Source organism: Neolamprologus brichardi, chromosome 11 (assembly GCF_056152115.1).
Source record: "Neolamprologus brichardi isolate AB-2024 chromosome 11, ASM5615211v1, whole genome shotgun sequence".
Lineage (NCBI taxonomy): Eukaryota > Metazoa > Chordata > Actinopteri > Cichliformes > Cichlidae > Neolamprologus > Neolamprologus brichardi.
Genome location: NC_142114.1, coordinates 7,339,386 through 7,364,033, shown reverse-complemented (window position 1 = coordinate 7,364,033; position 24,648 = coordinate 7,339,386). Strand labels below are relative to the sequence as shown.

At 40.8% G+C, this 24,648-nt stretch overlaps 1 protein-coding gene across 1 annotated transcript in view; it reads left to right on the top strand.

Moving 5' to 3' along the window:
- Positions 1–23,832, top strand: part of LOC102789807 (eukaryotic translation initiation factor 3 subunit H) — a 58,742-nt gene extending 34,910 nt beyond the window's left edge. The window contains exons 3-8 of the mRNA XM_006794926.3: positions 723–890; positions 5,722–5,821; positions 8,545–8,694; positions 18,440–18,560; positions 22,911–23,043; positions 23,546–23,832. Coding sequence (XP_006794989.1) covers positions 723–890; positions 5,722–5,821; positions 8,545–8,694; positions 18,440–18,560; positions 22,911–23,043; positions 23,546–23,640 — 767 coding nt within the window. The 3' untranslated portion in view covers positions 23,641–23,832. The remainder of the gene's footprint in view (positions 1–722; positions 891–5,721; positions 5,822–8,544; positions 8,695–18,439; positions 18,561–22,910; positions 23,044–23,545) is intronic.
- Positions 23,833–24,648: the final 816 nt, after the last annotated feature.

The window sequence follows — 24,648 nt, the reverse complement described above, 5'->3', positions numbered from 1 at the left end:
CTCTCTGCTTTTCACCCATGCCTCTTTTCAAACCTCTCCAGTTTGTTCTTGTTAACAGCCCCAGTAGGAGAAGGATGTGCTCTACAGACTGGGGTCTAGGGGGCCACAGCTGCCCAATCACAAACTGATTTATCAACCTCCTCCAGCCAGCCTGCATAGAGATACTGTTTTGCTTGCTTGCTTTGGTTGTTACTTACAGCCAGCGAGGCAGGTTGTTTGTATTTGTGGCTGTGCATCCTTAGGATGTGTCTGCCATAATGAAATGGCTCTCCCCAAAATGCCTCTTGCCTTCTCTCTGTTAGCTTAAGCCGGTCTGTGTCTCTGTCCTCCCGTTCCCTCCCCAGTACGATGTATTAACTGACATAAGTAATGAAAGGCTGACTGGTGAACCCAGCTGATGTTTGTTTTAGAAATCTCCACCACAGCCACTTGATAACAGAAGATGAAGCTTTTGTTTTTCCTCAGTTTCATTGCATTCGTCCTTCACATCCTGGTCGCTCTTTTTCTTCACCGTATTTATCATTTTTCTCACATCTCCTCTCTCCCATTACTCCCTCCCCTTGTTCATACACCATGTAGGGTTCCAGATGGAGAACAGATATTCACAGTTTCAAAAAAAAAAGCTGATTTCAGTGAACTGATTTTTTTTCCTTCTTCTTTGTCCCATTTCCCTGACTTTCCCCTCCCTTCCTCTCTATTTCTTCCTCTTTCTCTGCCTCTAGTCCAGTACCAGATGGAGATGATGCGTTCTCTGCGTCACGTCAACATTGACCATCTGCATGTGGGCTGGTACCAGTCCACCTACTATGGCTCCTTTGTCAGCCGAGCGCTGCTCGACTCTCAGTTCAGCTACCAGCACGCCATTGAGGAGTCAGTAGTACTCATATATGGTGAGTAGTCCTGTACACAACACTGCGTAAAGACTGTTTTTTTAACCATTTTGTTTACTTTTGTTTGCAAGTTAAGACCAGAAATTGGCAAAACATCAAATATATTTTACTATAGATGAACAGACAGAACATTACAAAGAATTTGAATATAAATAAAAAAGATTCATGGTATAGATGTTAAATTAAGAATTCATCAATTTAAGTATAATTTACTTATTATACTTTTTCTTATATTCTTTCATACTTGTACTTTTACAGCGGTGGATGCTCATATTAAATTTGCATAAACATTTAAAGAATAAGAGCAGCTGAGCCTAAAGTTCAGACTGTTCAAAACACTTGATCTCTGATATTTTGTTTCCTTTTGCTCCGTATGATGTCAGTGAGAGTGGGTATCTCTAATGTGAGTAGTATAAATGAGTATAAAAGCCCCCACGAGAAGAAATCTGCCTTAAAGTAGGGGAATGAAAGCTGAAATGGCTTATTTCGCACAGTGGATAAGCCAAATTATTTTGAACCTTTAATAATGTAAAGCTGCCCTAGTGGGGTTCAAGAATGAATATAATTGGAAATTTGCATAATAGGTCCCCTTCAAGTTTATGTTGTGTGTGTTTTTAAGAGCCACAATAAAGGTGTAAAGGTGTGATGAGTTCATATAAATCTTGGACTGTCTGTTGCTGTTACATTAAAAAAAAAAAAGTTGTATTGATAATGTTATATCAAGCCAAAAGAAGAGAAGGGATCCACTGCTGTATTTGTCACATGTCCTAAAGCCATTCAAGCCTTTCACAGGGAACCAGTACTGAAAGAGACTCCTGCTGGTGGAAAGTCATTCTAGTAAAGTTGGCTCTACAAAGTACTGCTGAGTCCTCATGAAATAAAGTAAACACAGCAACATCAAAACACTCACCCTAGGCCTGAAAGTAGAAAAGCTTGCTTAGTTTCAGTAAACATGGTCGTTATCTGTTTTCTTTCTCTTGCACCAAAATGGTGCATCTACAAGAGAGTTGATTACAGTCATTTATGCTTCATTGTCACTCAGGTTTCTGCCATGATTAAACAACCACATGTCAAATTTAGTCTCTTTAATCAATAGGTATCCAAGAATAGGACTGCCACTGAGAAGTCTTAAGATATTTTGCTGCGGTTCACTTTTAGGAACTCAGCAATAAATCAGTCTGACAGATGTAGGAACAGATTAGTGGAGGTAAGCACAGATGTTTAAAAAACAATCTAATTCTAAGCATCATGTGCCTGGAATTAGATTTTTGTTTCAAGATGGATTTCTGCAAGTTCTGCATTGTCATCAAGTCTATATCATCAAGGAGACTGGCGATTATTTATAGAGAGTTTTTATTTTTGTGCACATCTGCAATAGTACAGATTTAGATGGAGATGACTTTTGGCTTTTGACCTTACAATAAATTCTGCTGATGCCGTGGTCTGGAACTCTTGTGAGGGAAAGGCGGGCTCGCAGAAGACTGGATTAACTATGTAGCCTGTAGCTGCTAACATGACACCAACAGGCATTATGTGGGTTCACCTGCTTCATAGTAAAAGCCTCTAAAAGCTTCCTGGAAATGCTGTACCACCCCAGATGGTGTAAGGATTTAAATGACAGCAAAACATGACAGAAAATGAAAACCTGTCACTACTTAGTGAAGTGTTAACTTCTTAGTGTCTAAATAAATGGAAATTTATTTCCACACCAAGTTCAGAGGGAGCATATTAATACATTACATGGATAAGTGGACAATGAAATGGATGATGATGGCGATCGTTTCGTCGTTGCTGTCAGTGTGCTGCTGTTTTCTTTTATCCATCCATCCATTATTTTCCACTTATCTGAAGTCAGGCTGTGGATGCAGCAGGTTAAGCAGCGTATTCAAGAAATCTTTCTCCCCAGCCATGTTCTCCTGGGGGATCCTAAGACATTCCCAGGCTTGATAAGAAATCCAGTCACTTGAGCAGGTTCTGGGTTTACACTGGGTTGTACGCCCAGTCAGGCGTGCCCAGTCGTCATCCAAACCAGATGTCCGAACCACCTCAGCGGGCTCCTTTTGACATGCCCTTGACAAATTGCCAGGGCGTGTCATTTGTGCGTCCGTGTGATCCTGGGAAGTGTGTTGTCCAAGGCCCTTGTCACAGAGGTGGGACTGGACAGTGAGCAATTTATAAAATTCTAAAGAAACCGATTGTTTAGAGGTGATTAACCTCACCAGCGAGCATCTGATGGCCAGGCCTGCCTCCATGAGGCCTGAAAACTAGCATGGATCTGCTACCCCGTGGGCCCACCTTCTGCAGAGGCAGGCGTTGGTGTGAGCTGCAGATTGGGCTGGGCGGTAGGCAAAGGCAGGGGTGTTGGTGTGTGGACCCTAGACATTACAGAGGACATGGACCTCACTCTCGCTTTTGTATTCTTTTTTAAAAAAAATATGTTTTTAAGCCTTAAAAACACATTAAACTTTTCTAAGCTGAGGAATCAAATATAGACACTGTCACAGTGACACACTGTGTCAAGAAAGTATTTTCTCTCTGTATTGCTCATTTTGTAATATACAGAGTTTTTCTCCATCAGGTTTATGAACCGAAAAATAAAAGTAAAGCCAGGGTGACACAAAAAGACTCACTGAACTTAAAGCAGTCTTTCATTAAAACAGTTCACAGTTTATCCAGTTACTTCAAGTCTAGAGTCAGACAATAAAGAGGACTGTAGTTTAAAAAAAACTCTCAGATTTAGGAAAATAAATGTATTCTGTGCAGGGAAATTGCTAATGAAAACCACTTTGAATTTCAAGGTTTAAGTAATGCTGACTGTCGAGGAGCTCTCCTTGCCCTGTTCTGTCTCTTTAGCATTACTCCTGGGTTGTATTGTTTTTAGATTGTAGAGACCCAGTATTGACAAAGATTAAATCTGACCATTTTAAACATGCAACCCTCTGATCCAGTCATCCCAGAAAGCCATTTAGCCAAGCAGTGAGCGTCCTCTCATTCCAAAGGAGTGCGCTGTTTATGTCAGTCAATAATGCAGCGCTTAACAGATCACAGTGCCTCAAAGGAATTGACATTATCTCCGTTTAAAGTCAAAGGGAAAGAAAATTGATTTCCTTTTTTTTTTTTGGTTCTGTTTTTCATTAGCTCACCGTTCATTTTACGTCGATTAAGGAATCAATCCTGTGGCCAACTGGCGGTGTTAATGGCTTCTGTTCAGTAACAGCACAGAGTTAAAGCTGGTTGTTAAACCAGTTCTTTGAATGTGTTCAGTGCAGTGATGGTCTTATATGAGGTGAAAAATTGAAGAGGTTAAGATGGACCAACGCAGAGCTAAGCAGCAGCAGCTCTGTGCAGTTTCCTTCTGTGTATTTGCAAAAATAAAGACAAAAGTCTAACAGTTTACTGCATATTGACCAACAGAAATGATGTATAAAATCATGTTAATCATGTTCATCAATGTTAATTAAACCAACAGGCTTCCTCTAAGTATAGGATGGTTATCTTTAGTGAACTGTTGCTATTAGCAACCACTCTCAGTGGAGATGACCACATGAACTGAACTAGCTAAGTTGTAGGCAAAAAGGTGGATGTAGTTAAGACCCATTTTCTGCAGGTAGTCTGAACAGGAAGTGAACTTTGTTTTTTGTTTTTTCTTTACTTTGTTTTAGTGTGTTGAATTGATTTTTATAACAGAAGCAATTTTGTAAGTGCTCTTCTTTTTCCTACTTTGTATGCCAGTACAAGAATAAAGTTTTCCATCCCCAAAATTGGGGAGAGGACATACTGACGGAATCTGAAAATTCCCTGAGTCATTGTTATAATGGCTTATCTGCAGATGAGACACTTTTAACAGGATCTTTTTGTTCCTCATATTTTCACTTTGGGGACATGCACGTTTTTGGCTCAGTTTGACTGTATTAATCTGTAAACTGTGGCTTTTCTTTGGAGGGGTGTAAAAAGGAGTCTGCTGAAAACCACATTTCAGAGTTATTAAGGAGAATACTGTGCATTATGATTAAGCTATGTGGTTTCCAGCAGACTCCTTTTTACACCCCTCCAAAGAAAAGCCACAGTTTACAGCTTAATACAGTCAAACTGAGCCAAAAACGTGCATGTCCCCAAAGTGAAAATATAGCCTAAAATGATAGCCTATGATGATGGCGGTCACAGTGCAGAGACACCACTCTTTTCCGTGCATGGAAAGGAAGCTAATTATTATTGTTGACATGTCATGCTAAGTTGCTTTTGCAAATACAGTGCTTAGCTTTGGCTTAATAGCAAGGCAAGCCTGTCAGTTCTCTGAAAATGAATCATTAGGCTTTTTCATTTATGAAAATTGTAAAAATTTAGGGGTTTTATGATTCTCAGTGCTGAAAAATTGGATATCATCCTAGTCCGTGTTGTACATTTCAACAAAACATTAAAAAATTAAAACATCACTGTTTTATCACTGTATTCAGGGTGAACACTTTTCACGTCTTTAAGGGGGAAAGAAAATCAAAAAGAAAAAACAATCCCTCTCTCACTCAGGATTTCACATATAAAAATATGAGTCGTGAAAGTAATTTGTTTGCTAATGACTATGCTGCTTACGCAGTACAGATTTTTCTGGGATCAACTAGACAAAACCCAGACGTCAAAACTGTGTTCAATAAATAGAGCTGTCACGAAACTACAAAAATGAGTCATTTGCATTGTTTTATTTATTTATTTATTTGAAATGGGCAAAATGAAAACCATGAGTTTGTTTTCTGCAACCCATATGATTTAAGATGGTTATTGCAGTTTTTTTTAGTTTTTTTTTTTAAATCAAGCTCTCACCTCTGTCTCATTCTAGATCCTATAAAGACGGCTCAAGGCTCCCTGTCTCTCAAAGCCTACAGGCTTACCCCAAAACTCATGGAGATCTGCAAAGAGAAAGATTTCACACCTGAGGGGTGAGTAATTCAGGACCAGAACACACAGCAGGATACTACTCATGCTACTACTTTTACTTTGTTGACCATACCCACACAGATAACTATATGTATACACATGAGCTGCTATTGCTTATAGGAATTGAGAATTATTATTATTATTATTATTATTAGTGGGGTTTTTTCACAGTTCTAATTCTGTTTATTCAATGGATGCAAATATGGCCTTTGCATCCACAGGGGAGGTATTTAGTAGCAGTTGAAGATGGATGCTGATGCTGATGATTTATCATCTCGCCCTTGCCCGTCAAACAAATGTACCATGTTTACACTTTTTCTGACCCCTAGGCTTATCGTAATTGCTTTTAAATTGCTGCTAAAAATGTCTGTAATGAGGGGGACTATTTTCCTGGCAGTTCAGGGTGGTCCCGGTGCACCAGCTCCCACATGCAGAAATGCACGCACGAGGGCGCAAACGCTCGGACAAATGCGAGCGTAACGGCCCAGTGGAGAAACACCGCAGGCTGTCCATTAAAAATCTTTAGATATACACTTTGAAATCCACTAAAAGCAAGCATATTTGCAGGCAGTACGGCAATTTAACTGCATCATTTCATTTCCCTCTCTCCCAATTTCCTCTGTATTTCGCCACCTGTGTGCGTCTGCCAGCCACTCTGTTATTGACCCACTGTGTTTGGCCCAGAGTCAGGATCCTTCTCATTTCTGCAGCTTTTCATTAGTTCCTATGATTTATTATAGCCCCAATCTGTAGCTATCAGTGTTCCCAATAAGTCCGTGATTGAAAGAGGGCAGCTCAGGGGAGGAAAGGACAATATCGCCACATTACAACAATCTCGTCTCTATCCTATTATTTCCAAAATAGACTAGAAATCTGAATACCAATAACATTTTCCCTCCTCCAAAGATGCAAAACTTCAAACGTGTTTCATTTTTCCCCTCTGCTACAATGTGCAGTAAAAAATCAGCCTCTTTCATGTTGCTGTATTTGATGTTACATAAGCTTGCATATATTGTGCACCTTTTTTTGAAATGAAAGGCAAGGATAGATGACTGTTGAATAGGCTCATCCCTTTGAACTGCCCTCCAAGTCTGTCGGGCTATGAAGGCAGTGGTCAATAGCGTCCACTTCAACGCGAAATCAGAAGCTTCAAATTAGTCTGCCTGTGGAGTCAACCTTTTGGCTTTGTCCAGCGGGGCCCGACTTGTAAAGAGCGTGGCATTAAGTGTGCCAGAGTTTAGTATGGTTGACCAATTTGTCCTGCCTAGAATGTGCTGTCCTGTTTCCTCATTGCCACCTTTTTATATCAATCTGGCGGCATTTGAAAAGGTCATCGAATGCAGGAAATGTTTTAAAGCACTCTAGATTGATAATTGTGCCAAATCTTTAGCAAACAGTGTTTATATCATTATGGATTTCCTTATAGACTGCTGTTACCCATACTGATTCGGAGCCCGAGGCACCATTGTTCTCTTGCTTTTGCCTCCGAGTCTCCTCTTAAAGTTTGCTTGAGGTGCTGCTCTACTTAGAATATAAAACAATGTCTTTCAAAATAACTTAAAATCAGTGATGCTCCACATCCCTATTTATCACACAGACACGAATTCTACAGCCCAAACATCTCTGTTTCTGGTACATTGCACACGGCAGATTAATGCAGTGAGTGTATTGATCTCATAACAAGCACAATGCATCTAACAAGGCAACATTAGACACATACAGACATTAGTTTGTAGCCCGTCCACTGTGTGCGAGTGACAGGCTGAGCCGAGGCAGTCAGTCAGGGTTATTAGATTTATGTGAGACATTAAGCAAAGATTGAAGTTCCATTTTGTGTTAACAGACCCCTGTTAGAAAGAGGGAGAGAGAGGTGCGGCCTTCAGCTCCCGAGGAGTTGATCAGGAATTAGTCAGTGCCTTGTGTGCTTGACATAATAGCCCTCTGCAAAGTTCATACTGGTTACTGAGGCTAACATTGCTATTGGGAGGCAATATGAACTGCTGAATCAATGACAGCATTTTCACATGTCAGCGTGTAACATGCATTATAATATTTTTCAATATTGTACAATACTGAAATGCAGCTTTTGTTTTAATAAGGAGAAACGCATGCTAACGAACATTAAAATTTGGAAAGAAGCCAGAAGCAGTAGCAGAGGAACAGACTAGAAAAACTGATTTTAACACTTGAATGCAAATGAGTCCCAGCAGAGCAACTATTAACCCCAAACCACCGTCTGTTCACTTAAAAATGTATTCGCAATTGCTATAGATCAGCTAAGACCAGGTTTGTTTTTTCTCTCTTTCAGGGTCTAACAGTTGTTTATTTTCCACTCTGATTCACTCTCTTTTGTGTCAAGGTAGCTGTCCCTTTAAAACAACTTAATGTTTCTAATAGAAAAAAAAATCCTGTAGTTAGTATAAACCTGTGACAACCAGCACAACAAAAAGAACAGTGGTTATCACACGGGGCCAGGCACTGAAGTCCATGAGGGTTCCCTTAGAAATCATATGAGATGTTTAAACCCCCACCACTTTTTTGGCATCAGGTTTATTATCATTAAACTCACTCGAAGTGTGTTGGACCCAATGATGTGGCTGAAAATTAAAGTAGAAAGATGGTCGAAATCCACACGAGAAATGTGAAGTGTTTATGAGAAATGTGATTTCACCTTTACCTCCTGTCTCCCCTCCCTCTTTTCTTCTCTTTCTCTGTCTCTCTTTAGCTTGAAGAAGGCCAACATTGGCTTTGAACAAATGTTTGAGGAGGTGCCCATCGTCATCAAAAACTCCCATCTTATCAATGTACTAATGTGGGAGCTGGAGGACAAGTCCACGGTCGCCGACAAGCACGAACTGCTAAACCTCTCAAGCAGGTCAGACATGAGCTCATGCAGCCATTTACCACAAGGGCCCAAGGCCAGACACCTCGGTTGTAAAAAGGCAAATAAGATATTGGCGGACTACACGTTTTTCTCAAGAGGGGAAGTTTTTCTGGATGTTTTTTTGAAGGGTTATCAACATATGTTTCCTAACATTTAGTACGGCTTTACTTTTATTATCTATTCTCATGCCCGCATTGCAGTGTGAGTGCTTTGGTTTTCTCCCTGATGTTGTATATACATTTCTTTTTAAATTCCCAGATTTCTTTTCAAGTTTCAAGACTCCTGTTTGCAAAGCCGACAAATAGCTAATCTTACAATGCAAATGAAAAGATCTGTGGGACATTGCAACTGTAGGACGGTTTTCAATATTTCACCTTAATGGCTCAATAAGGTCATCTGAAATTCGTACCATCTCTTTTCAGGCTTTGTGTAAAATCTACAGTCAAGCAGAGGAAAAGTGGTTATTGATGGAAATTCTTTCAGCCCATACAATCCAGCTCTGAACAAAGTGTCACCTTAGTTTGATTTCTTTGTACATAGTCACCATAGTACACTGAGCACTTATCTACTAAAGAATGCAGGCAGCTTTGAAGCCATATTGAGGGTATCTCTTTAAGCTTGCAGGCTGCTTCAACAGACATGACTTAAGGCTACTTCTAAATTAAAATTGATTTGACATTAGCGAACTCTTGGGCATTAATCTGTGTCTTCTCAACTGTTCCAAAAGCTGCTAGATTGAATGAAAGAATAAGCAGTTTATTGATGCATTCTGCCTTTTGCGTACCCTCCCCAGGGCCACCACACCGGATCTCCTTACATCCACTTCCATCTCCTATACTTGGGTTTAGTACTAGTTGAGAAACTTTACTTGGTATAATAATATAGATTTATGTGTTATTGATATTATACATATCAATATTATTACATTTTTATTATTGCATTGCAGTGTTTAGGTCAGATGGCTGTGACATGGTTGAACATGCAGATGATTCATTCATGAGGAACGGGTCAGATACATTGAGGTGGGGGCACAGTGTCTACAGTCCCTGTTCCAATTGTTGGGAAGTTGGGAAAAATGTAAATAAAAAAATGCAAATTTTGGGTAGTAACATGATTTCAGGTAACACGACTGGACATAAACAAAAGAGCTTGTTAGAGTTTCACAGAAGTAAAGATGTACAGCAAACTCCAAAAAACTGCATCTATAAACATGTGGAGCAATTTCACAATAATGTCCCTCAATGTAAAAGTTTGAAAACTTTGAATAGCTCATCCTCTTCAGTATATAATCTCACTAAATGATTCAAAGAATCTGGACAGGTCTGTGTGCAAGGGACAGGGATGGAAATGTTGGATGCTCATGAGCTTCAGGGCAACACTGCATTTAAAAACAGGTGGGATTTTGTCATTGAAATCATCACATGGGCTTAGAAGCACTTCCAGAACTCACTCAAGTTCAGTCTCAATGATCCAAAGATGAAGCTATATATGAACATGGTCTAGAAACACTGCCTTCTGCTCTGACCCAAACCTATTTAAAATGGACCTGGACAAATCCAAATTTCAAATCTATTTTGTAAACACACTTCGCCCTCTGCACTGAAGAGCAGAGGGACCGCCCAGCTTTTTATCAGCACTCAGTTTATCGCGCCTGTGAAATTGGCAACTCGGCACCATCCGTGCTTAAAGGTGTATACAGGTTTTAGAGCAACATATGCTCCCATCGAGTTTGTAGGGAAGGTCCTGCATATTTCACCCAGAACATGCTCGACTGCACACTGAAGCTATGATAACAGCATGGCTTCATAGTAGAAGAGTCCAGATGCTAATGTGGCCTGGCTGCGATCCAGACCTTTCACCATCTGAAAACATTTGGCACATTATGAAATGAGCAACATGGCAAATAAGGCCAAGGACTGTTGAGCTGCTAGAGCAAGAATAATCAGACAGACAAGAATGGGACAATATTCCTCTGCTAAAAGTCCAGCAGCTGGTCTCCTCAGTTCCCAGACTGTTGTTGAAAGAACAGTGGGTGTTACACACTGGTAAACATGGCCCTGTCCCAGCTTTTTTGGGATGTGTTGCTGCTGTTAAATTCAAAATGGCCTTATTTATTTATTTATTTGTTTATTTATTTATTCATCTATCTGAAAATAGTATATTTTCTCAGTTTAAACTTTGCATTTGTGTTTTATTTACATTTCACAACTTTTTTTTTGAAATTGGGATTGTAAGCTGGCAAGACAAACCACACCAGCAGCCTTAATAGCATAAACAACTGTGTCCCTTTCCACCCTTAATAGCCTTTTGTAAATAATGGGGTTTTATGTTGTGCTGGCAAAAGTTACGAGAGAGGACTTTTAAATAGGATTATTTTCTTCTTTTTATGTTATTTGGTATGAAGAATATATATTAAAAAAAGAAGGAACAAGTAATCAAACCAATTCCTTTAAACTTTATTCTAAAGTAACTGGATCGTACTAGATAGTAGGTGCTATATTTTTGGGGGGATTTTGTAAATTGTTCCAGTCGTTGCCCACAAATGCATTCCAGGGCCCATCTGACCACTTATCCGATTTCCCAATCCTGTAACTTTTAGGATGGAATCGGATGTTTGATTGAGAGATTCACTCTAAAACTTGGTCCGGTAAATGCCACATTTTAAATGTCACAGCCTATTTATTCCAAAATGTCTTCAAAAGCAGGACCTGCCATCAAACTTTGCCTACCATCACTAATGAGCACAATATGAACAAATATCACCCCACCATATCAACTCACAGCCTGGCTCTTTAAGTCTCGCATTTATATCTCAGAGGCACTCAGCATCAGTCTCAGGAGAATTTATCAGCAATCATTTATGGAGATAAATCGCTGCAAGTGGAGCAACAGCTGTGAAGCTGCTAATCAAAAAGCTTCCCAGGGGCAGGTGTGAGAAATTAGCACAATAACGACTCAAAGTGCTGATTTACACACTGGCAGCGCGCAAAACACTGTGCTCACTTGCACGCTGCGGCGAGGCACACCGGGAGTTGTTGTTATTCTCCTCAACTGTGTCCTTAAACGCAAGTATGGCATGACTTAAATGAGGCCTCATGTAGGCAGACATGTGGGTTCCATGAGCATGGCCAACAGAGGCAGGCAGAAACCCCAGCAATTTTCTTCCAAATTACTAAATAGAGTGAAGGAGAATGGCTCACTATTCTTGCATATTGTTCCATTTTCCAAGTGATTACTCTAAAGTTGAAGCATAGCTTTTGATATCGCCCAAAACGGAGCAGAAGCAGGATGGCCCTCCCCCGTAGGTTTTTCGACATAACCGCCGATGGGATGTCTGGCAAGATGAAATTGTTTCCCCGAAGTTGTCAGATTGCTGCACAGCTCTGCCCTCGTATTGGATTGTAGCGCTCCATCTCTCTACATCTTCTGCTGACAGCCCCACCCTTTTCTCCTCATTTCCACCCCTTCAAAAAAAAGGGGGAGAAAAAAAGAAGAAAAAGTAAACGATAATGGGTTTTATTTAATGTTTTTCCTTTTGTCTCATTTTCCAATCTGCGGTCCCATTTGTCACTGTCATCTATGTCTAACGCTGAGAGAGTGCAGTTTCACTCCAGCAAACAGGGTTCTTCTTACCACAGATGATGATGTTGATCGTGGTGATGGATTGCACGAATGTAAATTCATCTATGTAGCCTTTCAACCCCGACAAACCTCTTGAAATACCCATGTTTGCAATGTTATTAAAACTAAACTACATTTTGGACCTTTTACAAGGTCTTCACTCATGTGTAAATTTCCCATTTAGTTCATTACCCCCAGTATCTGTCTGATTAGTGTATTTGGCCTCCTGCCTGGACTCTTTTACTGTTGGAAAAGTGAAAAATGTGTAAACATATTTTCTCTGATATTAAGTTACCCTGATAAGTTTTCAGTGGGGGGGGGGGGACTTTTAAGGCTTTGTGTGCTATAGCTGCTGATGCAGGTGAAGAGAAATAACTGGAAATAGGGTCATGAGGCAGGTGTTGACAGAAGTGTCTGTGTGAATGAAATGATCTGCAGAAAAATTTGATCCTTGACACACAAACTTGATCCATCGAGATGGACTTTAAGAAGAGGTATTTTTGAACAAAAGCCAATAATAGATCCTTCTCTTAAAAGGAGACGGAACTGAAATAATGATGATGGGCAGGAAGCAGTGAGGGATGGAGAAAGGTATTCAGTCACGTAAGGTTTTAAATTTGTGCCAAAGCTAACATTCATCTTTTTCTTTTCTTTTTTTTTAATATAACTGAGACAATGCCGTACGCGTACGTTGGGGAAAAATCTTTTTAGATTTATTTCGAGTCCTTTTTAAAACAAATTATTCCGCTGGCGGCGCAAGCCAGCAATCCACATTGTGCTCGAGTCCATCAGTTAAAAAGACTCCATCAGAATAAAACACTCATTCTAAGAGTGGAAGTCATTTCCTTGGCAGCTTTGTTAAACAACTCTCCTCTGAACTTTCAATTTTAGTGAATGTCAGCCAACTTTTGCTCACACAACAATGCAGGTTTGTCCTCTTTTGTCCTGGGCGAATACAACCCTGTGGACACAGGCACTCCTACTGTACACTGTACGGGCCTCCACTGAACTTGACAGAATCGGCGATGGTGCGAAATCCCTAGATAGACTTTGATTTCTAAATCAGTATTGATTGCAAAGCTTGCTGATGCCTCTGAATAATTTAACCCTGTGGAGTTTATGGCCAGACGTCGTGGAGTGCGGGATACATTATTCAGCATGCCGTTGTAGCAACTCTCTGTAACTGGTAACATTCAGTTTCCGAGTGTTTGGAGAAGACACGGAGCAGTTATGCGGTTTTTCTTGTATGGTCAGGGTTTTGAAAACAGAATATCAAACTGAACATGCTCCAGTGCACTAAACTAGTTATCACACACACGAGACACTGATGCAGTTGGAAGCTCAAAGCTCAGTAAAGGAAGTCTGTGGACTGGGAGTGAAGTTTTTTAGTCTTTGATAAAATAGTCCTTTTAATTTTTACTTGTCAGTTTCTCGTTTTTTCATTTGTTACATAAGCTCTCCGAAAATCTTGCAATTTCACAATCAGGGACAAAAGACATACAAACTGATAAGAAATCCCACTAAATTGCAAGTCACTCTTACTCACAGTAAAGCTCACAAACACACACTCAGTCCAGCTCAGGCATTTGACACTTACATAAACGGCAGATGTTTTGAAGGATCCTAGATGGATTCTTTCGCATATATTATTCATGCGCACCACACAAATTAGCCACCATATTGCTGGTTGAAATAGTTTTAAATGGGCTCTCGTCAGCGAGAATCAATTCTGACACAGTCAGAGGGACGCAGTAGGGAAGTGTTATGCTGAGAGTTGGTCTTGGGCCATCGGTTTGCATGTTTACAATGGAGGGTTGACAAACCGATCACGCAACAGTCCCCACAGGCAAACAGTACTGTACTGGAAATGGTTCAGGCAGTCCAGATTATGGAAATGACTTTGAAGTTAGTGGAAATTGTACGTGTTTTGCATGATGGCTTTAAGTAGTTTGATCTTTCTGAAACCTGTTCAGCTTTTTCTGACTAAAATTCTGAATAAAGGGCAGTATGCAAGCATTTAAGTAGATTATTTAATCGCTTATATTAACGCACGCCTCATGCAGATGCAACAGTGTAATACGGATAGTGTCACAGATAGGTAAGGCATGTGAGAATAGCACTAAATCATTGTCAGCACTGTTCATATAATTATCAGCATGCCTGTGGTTAGTTGCATTAATTTTCTCTCGGTGTGTGCATATTTTCATGTAAATATAATTAAGGTGTTTGCAGTTAATGGAAGGCGATTATAAACCAAGATGATCACGATGAGTTTTTAGAATGTGCATAAATTTCCTAAATGTATTACTGCTTAACTTTATGCAAATACTTATTGTCCTGTAGTTTCTGTTCTGGTGTGCACTGTAGCCGCAGACCTGATATATTGTTCTGTATGTTGCTCATGCTTTAATATAAAACCTAAAAACGGAGCTTGCATGCAGCAGTGCAACTGTAAATTTTCAAACATGAGAAATACAGTATTTTTAGTGTTGGACTGTTATTTTATGTCATCTGTTGCTTGCAGAGTTTCTAGGCAAAGCAGCGCCGTGACAGGAGAAACTTTTCCTCAGTATGCAATTACTCCAGACAAAAATTCAAAACCACTTTATGCATATTTATTGCTTTATGTAAGCCGCACAAATTATAGCCCCTCTTTACAGAGTTTACAAAGTGCTTTGGCAAACAAACCAAATAATACTCAGAAGGTAAAATCAGACGGCCAAACATTAGAGCCAGAAGAAATGGATGCAATTAAGTTAAAGCTTTGCTAGAATTAAATTAGCAAGACTAAAGATGCAAAATGCATAACAGATGATGAGAATAAATGATAAATACAAGCGGAATATTAAAGTCAAAGGAAACACACATGACTAAATAAAACAAGGTGGTAGCCAGTAATGGACTGTGAAAGACATCACCTAACGACATCACATAAATGCAAGTTTATAAATATGTTTTTAAGAAGTGAGGAGATTATTATGGATTTTGCTAACCAGGTCTCCTCAGGCAGGTCACGACCAAGAGGGCCTGGTGCAAGCACGGCAACCTTTAGAATAACGTGTTATCTTTTTGAACAACTAAAGGTATCTAGGACTGCAAATTCAGGTCAACATATGATATGAAATGTACTTCAAGGCCAGAACCAGACTTGCTTTAAGGGCAGTCAGTAAAATAAAAAAACTACTATGAACATGTACCGGAATCCATTGGAGCGAAGCCTCAATTGGGGAGATGTTATGTGTGATGATCCCTCTGCTAAAGCCATCAAGAGGCCTTAGCTTCTGCAAATGGTTCGAGGGGTTTTTATGTGCTCACCAAAAATGGCGGAGTTGTATTGCAGACAAGGGGCTGCTATAAAAACATCTCTGTATTAAGAGAGTCACAATTCACAGTACGTGTCACAACAAGCCATTAAGTCTAACTCTCTGCAGATGCCCAACCAGACACGGATCAAGGCAACAGCACAAAACCATTTCTAAATCTTTAAGTGTTGCTTAGAGCGTAGTGACCTCTGTAATTGTGAATACACCAGTACTCCAGTACTCCTAATATGACCTGGTGGTTTCAAACTGAGTTACCGAGTCAGCCAGTCCTTGGTCATAGTGGTGACCAAAACCCAGCAGTCACAACAGCTAGTTTAGAAATCCTTTGGCGAAATGGGAAAGCCCGCTAAAAGGACAGCCCATTCAGCAACCCTCAATTTAGACCTCTGTGGTAGAGTAGGTAGATGGAGACCAACTGAGTAAAAGGTACAAGACAGCCTTGTTGGAGTTGGTCAAACTGCATTTAAAGAACTCTGAGAAGTTGAAGAAAAAGATTCTCTGACCTGAAAAGTCAAAATCTGAAATAACTGGGCAGGACTCCAAACAAGTCTAAAAGAAAACACCGGGTATAACGGCACAAGTAAAGGGATCAGAATACTCCGACATGACTGAGTGGGTTTCATTTGAACTGCAGAAAGCTGAAGAATTGAATATGAAATAAATATGCACAAATTGTTATGGGAAATGTATGTGGCTCAGGTCAATTATGGTTACAGTGGAGATTGTTTCCGTGGCGTCAGTGCAGATATAGTGAGTTTAAGTGGGTTTAGGCTCAAATTTAAGTTGAGACGGTAATCTCTTTTTCGTAGCTTTCAACAAAATAAACAGATTGTGACGGGCTGAGAGACAAATATTGATTCCTTTAGAAATTGTTAATAAAACTCAGAGCAGAGAGGAATGTAACCATACAAAACATGCTCCAGTCTTCCCACACACTAACATATTTATACAAACGCACAACAGTTACATCAGCACAAGTATGCACACTGCCAAAACATACACGGTTTTGGCAGTTCTTACGGGTATAGCTGTCATTTAAATAAACACCACGAATCTGTTTTCCCACAGTACATACTGCATTATGTAGCACCCAAACATTCATAAATGAAACAATACAACTCCACAGAGGGAAGTATAAGAGGGATACAACTTGAAGTAGAGCTCTGCAGTCTTGTGAAGGTTGAACTTAAGAGGGTAGCTAGACATCCTGTTAAAAATGGAGCTCATGGGACGAGAGGGAAGTGGAATGCTGGTGGCGCTCTGTTTTGAGTCTTGTCAGCATGGCAGCATTGGAAAAACATGAAGGATGTGACGACATCACAGAAATGTGTAGGAGAGGGGCATGAGGTAAGGTCCACAGGACCTGTACCAAGTACTGTCCAAACCTGGGATCACAGGTGACTTTCAGGTCATGGGTCTCAAGAGCAACACATTTGGTAGGAGGTGAAAGGTCAAAGATTAAGTCGGGATGGATTCAAAGACCTTGACTTCTCAAAGCTTGGAAAGTTTTAGATTCATAGTGGTCAATTCTAGACGGGAATAGTTGTCTTCTGATTTAGTGTCAAGAAGGAAGTATACATTTAAGGTTTTCTTTATTTCTTTATCTTTTATACCATTTTAGTTGATTTGGAAGAGTTGTGAATCAGCCAAATAAATACCTTGTGTCAACCTGTGATCTGTAGAAGACGCTCTGTTGGCAAAGCTTTAGGCATAAAAGAGGAGGGATCTTTAAAAAAAGAAAAGCTTATAATTGACGCTGGATCAAGTAACCCTGAATTCTCCTGTAGTTATGCTGCAATAGGCCTAGGCTGCTGATACAATGAGTGTTACTTCTTCGCCTACCTTTTTTCACTCTGTGTTTATAAATCACTTTGCATTTAATCATTAGTTAAGCTCTGCCTCTCTTCCACGGTGTGTCTTTTGTCCTGTCTTCCTCTCCTCACCTCCAACCAATCACAGCAGATGCCTGCCTCTCCCTTAACCTGGTTCTGTCAAAGGTTTCTTCCTGTTAAAAGGGAGTTTTTCCTTCCCACTGCTGCTAAATGCCTGCTCATAGGTCTTTACTTTACAATATGAAGCGCCTCAAGGTAACTGCTGTTTTGATTTGGCACTGTATAAATTGAATGTATTGCATTGGATCTCAGCTCTGGAGGCTGCTCAGGTCATCCACAGGGGAACATTTCCTTGGCTCCACCTGTCAAAGTGTACCGGAGCAAGACACTGGAACAGCAAATTCCTCCTAAGGCCAAATGAAGCAACAAGTCTTTCACCCAGTCAGTCATAACTTAGTTTTGTCAGTGGCACTGTCTTATTTGAAGTGTTGTTCTTGCAATGAGCAGGTGTCAAACACAAAGATAGTAGGGAGCAGGAGCTAAATTCTCTAGCATATCTGTACAGCTCATAACAATAAAGGCAATGTTGCATATCACATTACATTTAGAAGGAGCAGCAACAATGAGGAGCCTATTATGTGTGAGATATGTGTAAACTTACTAAAGAGCCGTCTCCTCGTACTTGCAGTTTGTCAGACCTGTGATTCTCCACACCAACCAAGCCAGTTAAACACGCCAGTGCTTTCTGAGGTCTTTCCCTTTGTTTTGTTTTGAGCCTTCATACTTATCGCACATAACTAAGAGGTTACAACTAAAAGTTGAAATTAAATATGGATTAGCGTGAGCTGTTAATTTAAAGAGATTTTTTTGTAAAAAGGTAAAAACATTTCACTGAGGTTCACAAGTGCTGTTGACAGTACAAAAACCTGTTTGAGTGACACGCTGTCAATTTTGTTCCAGCAACCACTTGGAGAAGAGCCTTCAGCTCCTGATGGACAGAGTGGATGACATGAGCCAAGACATTGTCAAATATAACACCTACAGCCGCAACCTGAGCAAGCAGCAGCAGCAGAAGCACCAGGTAACTCTTGAATGCATGAATGCACCATGACACACACACACGCACACAAACACACACACACACACAGAGAAACAGATGCACCTACAGCCACAGTCTCAGCAGGAAAACAGCAGGTAGATTTCTGTCAGACATGGGCACAACCAATTGCAGCTATAATCACAGCAGGCAAGCAGCAGAAGCACCAGGTATCAAACCCACCCCCACACACACGCACATGTAGGAATATGGTCCTGCAGGCTTATACATGTACATACTGAGGAGTCAAAGCAGGAACTATAATGTAAAAATGTTAAATAAGTGTCCTAGAGTCTAAGGAGGGATCAAGCAAGAAACGCTACAATATTCATGTTAAGTCGGCTCAAAATAATTTTGATTGAAAGTGCAGGATCTGTTACCTTCCGTTTGGATCTGGTAAGGTTCAGTTGTGTTGCCGAGTGTGATTTTGAGTCATGTTCACGCTGACTTTCATCCCTGTGTGAAAAAACACAGCAGATTCTCGTGCACGTGATGCAGTTGTCAATGTAGAGGTTCAGACACAGAAAGCAGGGGGACAAAAAGATGAAGAATAAAAGATGAAACTTGTGTCACAAGTAAATTCAAGTAGAGGGCACCGAGATCAGTTTGAAAGTGATTTCTCTTGTCTTGAGTTTGCACCAATTAGAGAATGACTAATGTTAATTTTGCAATATCTGTCATAGTGTTATCATCAGTCACCTCAGTTCAGTTACTGCTGTAGATCAGCAGATTTTCAATTTCAGGCACCATCATCCTCATCCTCCTCCTGTCAAGGAAGAGGTAATGTCCTTACTCACTGTAATACAGTCACAGCAATATTTCGCTTTAAGTACTTAAGAAGAGCAGGTTCAGAGGTTATGGAAAGCTGATACATATAAACTGAAAGCTGGCATTAGTAAACTGAGCCTTTCATCTGATGTGAAAATCCTCTGTTTATATTTGTTGTCTGTAACAGCGAGACACATCACGAACTCAGACTTCATTTAAAAGCGTTTTGCAAAACACAAGCGCACTGTGACAAATGTACTGTGTGTGTAAAGGCTCACAGATGCACACACCACCTCCAAGCACAAACTGGAGGCACGAAGCAAACCAGAACTAAACGCACTTGCACACAGACACACACAGAGTGAGCCTCATACCATCTGCAGCTACAACCTCGTCCAGATGCATCATAAACATCCGGCAAAACATGCTATTGCTAACAGTCAGCGACTATCACGGGCGCGCTGCTTGGGAAAGTGGGAAAGCGGAGGCACAGGTGACTCACTAATGTGCGCGCAAACCTACACCCACGGTAAAAACCGGTCGCGCTATTTTGTCATTATTTTCAGCAAGTGGAAATGAGAAAATGTCTGAGGTATTAATGGCGATCGGGGCTGACTCATCAGCATCTTGGCCGACGGAAGAAAAAGCCAGAGCCAAGTTCACAGTCATTAGGCAGACCTCGCAACAATCGTGCATCGGTGACCACAACTCGTCCTCAGTACGCACACAACGAAAACGCACTCCTAGATTTATCCCCACGTATCCCCGGGCTATTCACCCACACTGCAGCCATTATGATCCATCATCCTCCCCACACTGACCTCCCCATCATCTCCAGCTCCCCGAAGCCCTGTACACCCCTATACCCAGACTTGTCATACACAATATCACACAGATGGGGCCTTTAATGGTGTCACCTTTTTTCATGTTTCACACGAATCTCGACAATGAACAAATAACGCACAGAGAAGAAGAAAGCGCACCGCTGTTAAAACCTTTCAGACATCTGCAGTATTTGCTCCATGTAATCTCGTGCTATTGACCCTGCTGCTTCCCGGACAAATGGAACCTTATTAATCATCATAGAAAGTTGCAAAAAGGCGTTCTGCTGAGAAGGCTCCATTTTTCATTTATAGCCCTCTGAATTTAGTAAATATCAGGTTCCCAGGAACAGTCTGCAGCCAAGTTAGTCTTTGTAACAGGAAATGCACATTTCACTTCTTTCAATTCATTCATTTTCTCTTTTTTCCCCACACCTGTGAAAGCGAGGCGCACTTTTAAAGGAGGTTAGGTATGGTGCAGTGTGGTAATCTTATGAACTGAGGAATTGTCATTTATGGTTAACGATAGAAACGAAAGGGCTCCGATTAAAAGGTTTAACGTTGTGTTATAGCCATGTAATGATTTTGTAAAAATTTAACAGAAAGCAAATACATTCAGCTAAATTTAAGAGAGACCGCATTTGGAAGCAAAATATGCTCAAAATGAAAAGGAAGCCCATTGGGGCTTAGGGGGACGTCTTCAGTAAAAATGACCCTTGACCTCTCGGTTAGGTTGGCGAAAGTCAGATGAGACCAGATAAAGTGCATGGTGAAGCAACAGTAATGAGACGTGGAGGTTGATGGAGCCCACTGGAAATGCAGAGCATGTAAAAGCATGCCGGAATAATTTATTTATTTTTATATATATTTTTAAAAAAACCTCAAAGATGGACCTTAGCCGACGGGGACGAGAAGATAATTAGGCCTAAGCTGAAGAGAACGAGAGCACTGACACAAGCAGAAAGATGATTCTCAGCTAACAAGCGGCTCCAAATACCACAATATTCTCCGGAGAACAACCGTAAATTCATTGAAGGTCAATCCAAAATTCATTTACATGCTTCAAAGATTAATTTGTGGACATAATTAAGAGTCCCATTTCACCACATGGAGCAACAGTAAAATATTCTGTACCCTGCCAGACTCTTTATAGACTCTCAAATATTAAATTATTATATTCGATCTCCGTGGGTAAATAAAAACCAATTCCTTAATTGTGTTTAAGAGCATGTATTTTGCACACACAAACAGTGTGCTCTGGAAATGAGCTTGCCTCATGATATTTATTGTCAGACATATTTTTTGACAAACTCGGCACTCATGACAGGAAAAGAAGCCATCTGATCTACTGAGAGCATAATGTGGTTTATAATAAGTAGAATTTGATCCTGGTCTGTGTTTGTGAGGACCTCTACTTTGATTATACCACAAATTAAAATATTGGGCTGTCATAATGAAGCTTTACTCAGGAAAGCAGCACAATGCCAGAAAGGCATGTTCCCCAGCTGGGAGCACAGTGGTTCCAGCAGTTTTGCTGTAGTGGTGCTTTGGAAAGCTTGTGAAGGTTGAAGGTAAAATGAATATAGGAAAAATAAAATTCAGAGAAATCTGTCTGCAGGCTGTAAAAGAACTGCTGGGATAGGATTATTTTCTACCAAGACATCAAGCTCAAACATGAAGTCAAAGATACACAGTAGTCTAGACCCCATTTCAGTTCAGGCTTTGTAGTAGGACGGCTGTTCCCACACACATCACATAGAACTTGACAGAGATTGAGCAGTTTGTACAGAGAAACTATGTGGTTGGGGGCGTGGCAGTCAAAGGTGCTTCTATTTTGCTGACTTAGCATGGGTTGCTTGTTTTTGTGCCACACTTTTTTTTTTCTTGGTAGGAAAAATTACTTTTTAAGGCATTGTATATCTATATTGAATATTGAGTAAGTTGGAGCATAAGAAAAAAAGAGTTGTTTCTAGAATTTGCATACAATTATGCATTAGCATTTTGATTACACACAGTCATGCTGCGGTGCAGTGGCAGAGAAGTTTTATTTAAACAAATAGTTATATTTTTCATTTTCGTATTGTTTATCTTAGCAATTTTTTCAGCTTCAATCAACCATACAGGTGCGTTGTGGGATGTGTGGTTGAAGGCACTGCTCCCACTCACTTTTTATTCCTTTCCTTGACACAACCACTTCTTCCACCTGTGTGTCTGTCTGTCTGTCTCTCCTCCATCTTGCCAAATTAACAAGGCTTTTAGGATCTCCAGAGACCCAGCACCTCACTGATTTACCGACTGTCAGCCCCCGACAAATCACTCCATCCCTGTCAGCACTTATAACTCTTCTCTTACTCTCTGTCTCTTACATCTCATCTCTCATCACTATGTTTCTCTACATCTCACTCACCTCTTACTGTTTGCATCGTCTCTCTTACTTTGTGCTCTCCTCTTTTATTTCTGTCGTGCTACTTTGCATTTTCCTTGTTCTCACTTCACTTGTTTTTTCTTTAACTTTTGCTACTCCCACTCCTCCTCTTTCTCTGTTTCCCCTCTCTTTATGTTCTCATCCTGTCCTCATCATCTCCGGCCCTTCCCATTCTCCCTTTCTGTCCACTTTTTTGATTTCTTCCCTCAATTCCCAACCCACATTTTCCATTCGCAATCTATCTTTTATTTTCATCCTCCTCTCCCGTGTCTGCCGTCACTAACGCCACGCCTCTCTGTCTCTGCATCGCTCCCTCCACAGTACCTCCAGAGGCGGCAGCAAGAGAACGCCCAGCGCCAGAGCAGAGGGGAGCCCCCGCTGCCTGAAGAGGACATCAGCAAACTATTCAAGCCCCCCCAGCCGCCACCACGCATGGACACGCTGCTCATTGCAGGTATGCGCGCAAACACACACTCACACATCCTCCGAGTATAGTCATGACTCTCCATGACCACTGTAGAGCTCCCTCTCCACCCCCCTCACCCCTCCCTCCAAACTCCATCAGCCGCCTCTGCTCCCCTCACAGGAGCTCAGGTTCTGTTTTGTAATTATCTCCGCCATTATCTCGAAATTACATTAATTTAAAGTTTATTGACTCAATCTCCATCTCGACCGCCCCTTTTCCCCACCGCCGTCTCACCCTGTTCAGCTCTCCTCCGCCTCCCGACAACATTCTGATCCTTCCGTTTACTCCGACTCCACACTAATTCACTGTTTTGCTGTGCTGCTGTTTTCTCTCCCACCCCCGCCTGGTTGCGTGCACCGTCTGTGTACGTGTGTGTACCGTCTGTGTACATGTGTGTGCGTGCGTGTTTGTCTGTCTGTACGTTTCTGTGGGCGTATGTTTGTGTCTTTTGTATGGGGGCGTGTGGATGCATGTGGTTACACTCCAACAGGGCAAATTAACAACTACTGCCAGAATGTGAAGGAATTCACCTCGCAGAACCTCGGGAAGCTGTTCATGGCAGAGGCTCTCCAAGGCCACAACTAGAGGAGAGACAGAAGGAGCAACAGAGATGCAAACCCACCTTAATGATGCCCACAGGAGCAGCCTTCATTTTCATTTTTTATTTTCTTTCCTCTGAATTTATTTGTTGTTTTTTTTTATGTCTAGAACCACCCCAGACACAGAATTAACTTTGAAAACTCGGTTTTGATTTAAATAAAAACTCTTGCATCTCAACATCTTCTCCGTCTCTTTCGTCTGTTATCACAGTCGAGCTGTCTTTTGTTTTTGATGGAAATTGCAATTTCAGTTTCACTGTACAAAGATGATTGGTTTTGTACAGAATGTTTTTGTGCAGACTATTAATATGTGAGAACGGAGCTCTGCTTGAAAGTACAAACTAATTCCGCAGTACTTTGAGTTGTTTTTGCCACATGCTTTTCATACGCAGTTCAAACATCAAGCAGGTGGAACCAATTATCAGTGGGTTCGCCTCATGTTGGCACACGTGGTGGGAAAACTACATTTTTCATGTAAACAGAACTGCAACAGAAATATCAGTGAAAGCTGAGCGTTAAATGAAATGCCAGTTACATGACTTGCCCTCCCAACCCCCCTCCTCTTTCTCACCGCACTCACAAAAAGTAGACATTTGTTTTCCTAAAGTGAAATTACACAACGCGCCATGCTCTGCCTTTCTTCTACAATGACTGCAATTAGCATGAGTTTATTTTTAGAAGTCCCACAAGTGAAATCAGGCTTGTAGCAAAGATTATTTTGCTTGTTGAGTTTCCAGGGCAGCACTGCAGGTGTGCCAAATGACAAGACTGAGAATCTGTCATATATCTGTCTGCTGGGTGACATTCTGTATTTGATGATGTGTGTTGCCAAAGAAAAAACAAACGATTTGATTAGAGAAATTACCAACAAGGGAAAAAGTTCAGTGGTTTTGAATTTTATTCAGGAAAAAATAAAAGTTGATAAATCAGTTATGTTTCTGATTGTTGGGTCTTAAAAGGACTTATTTTATAATCCCACAGTGTTAAAGAAGAC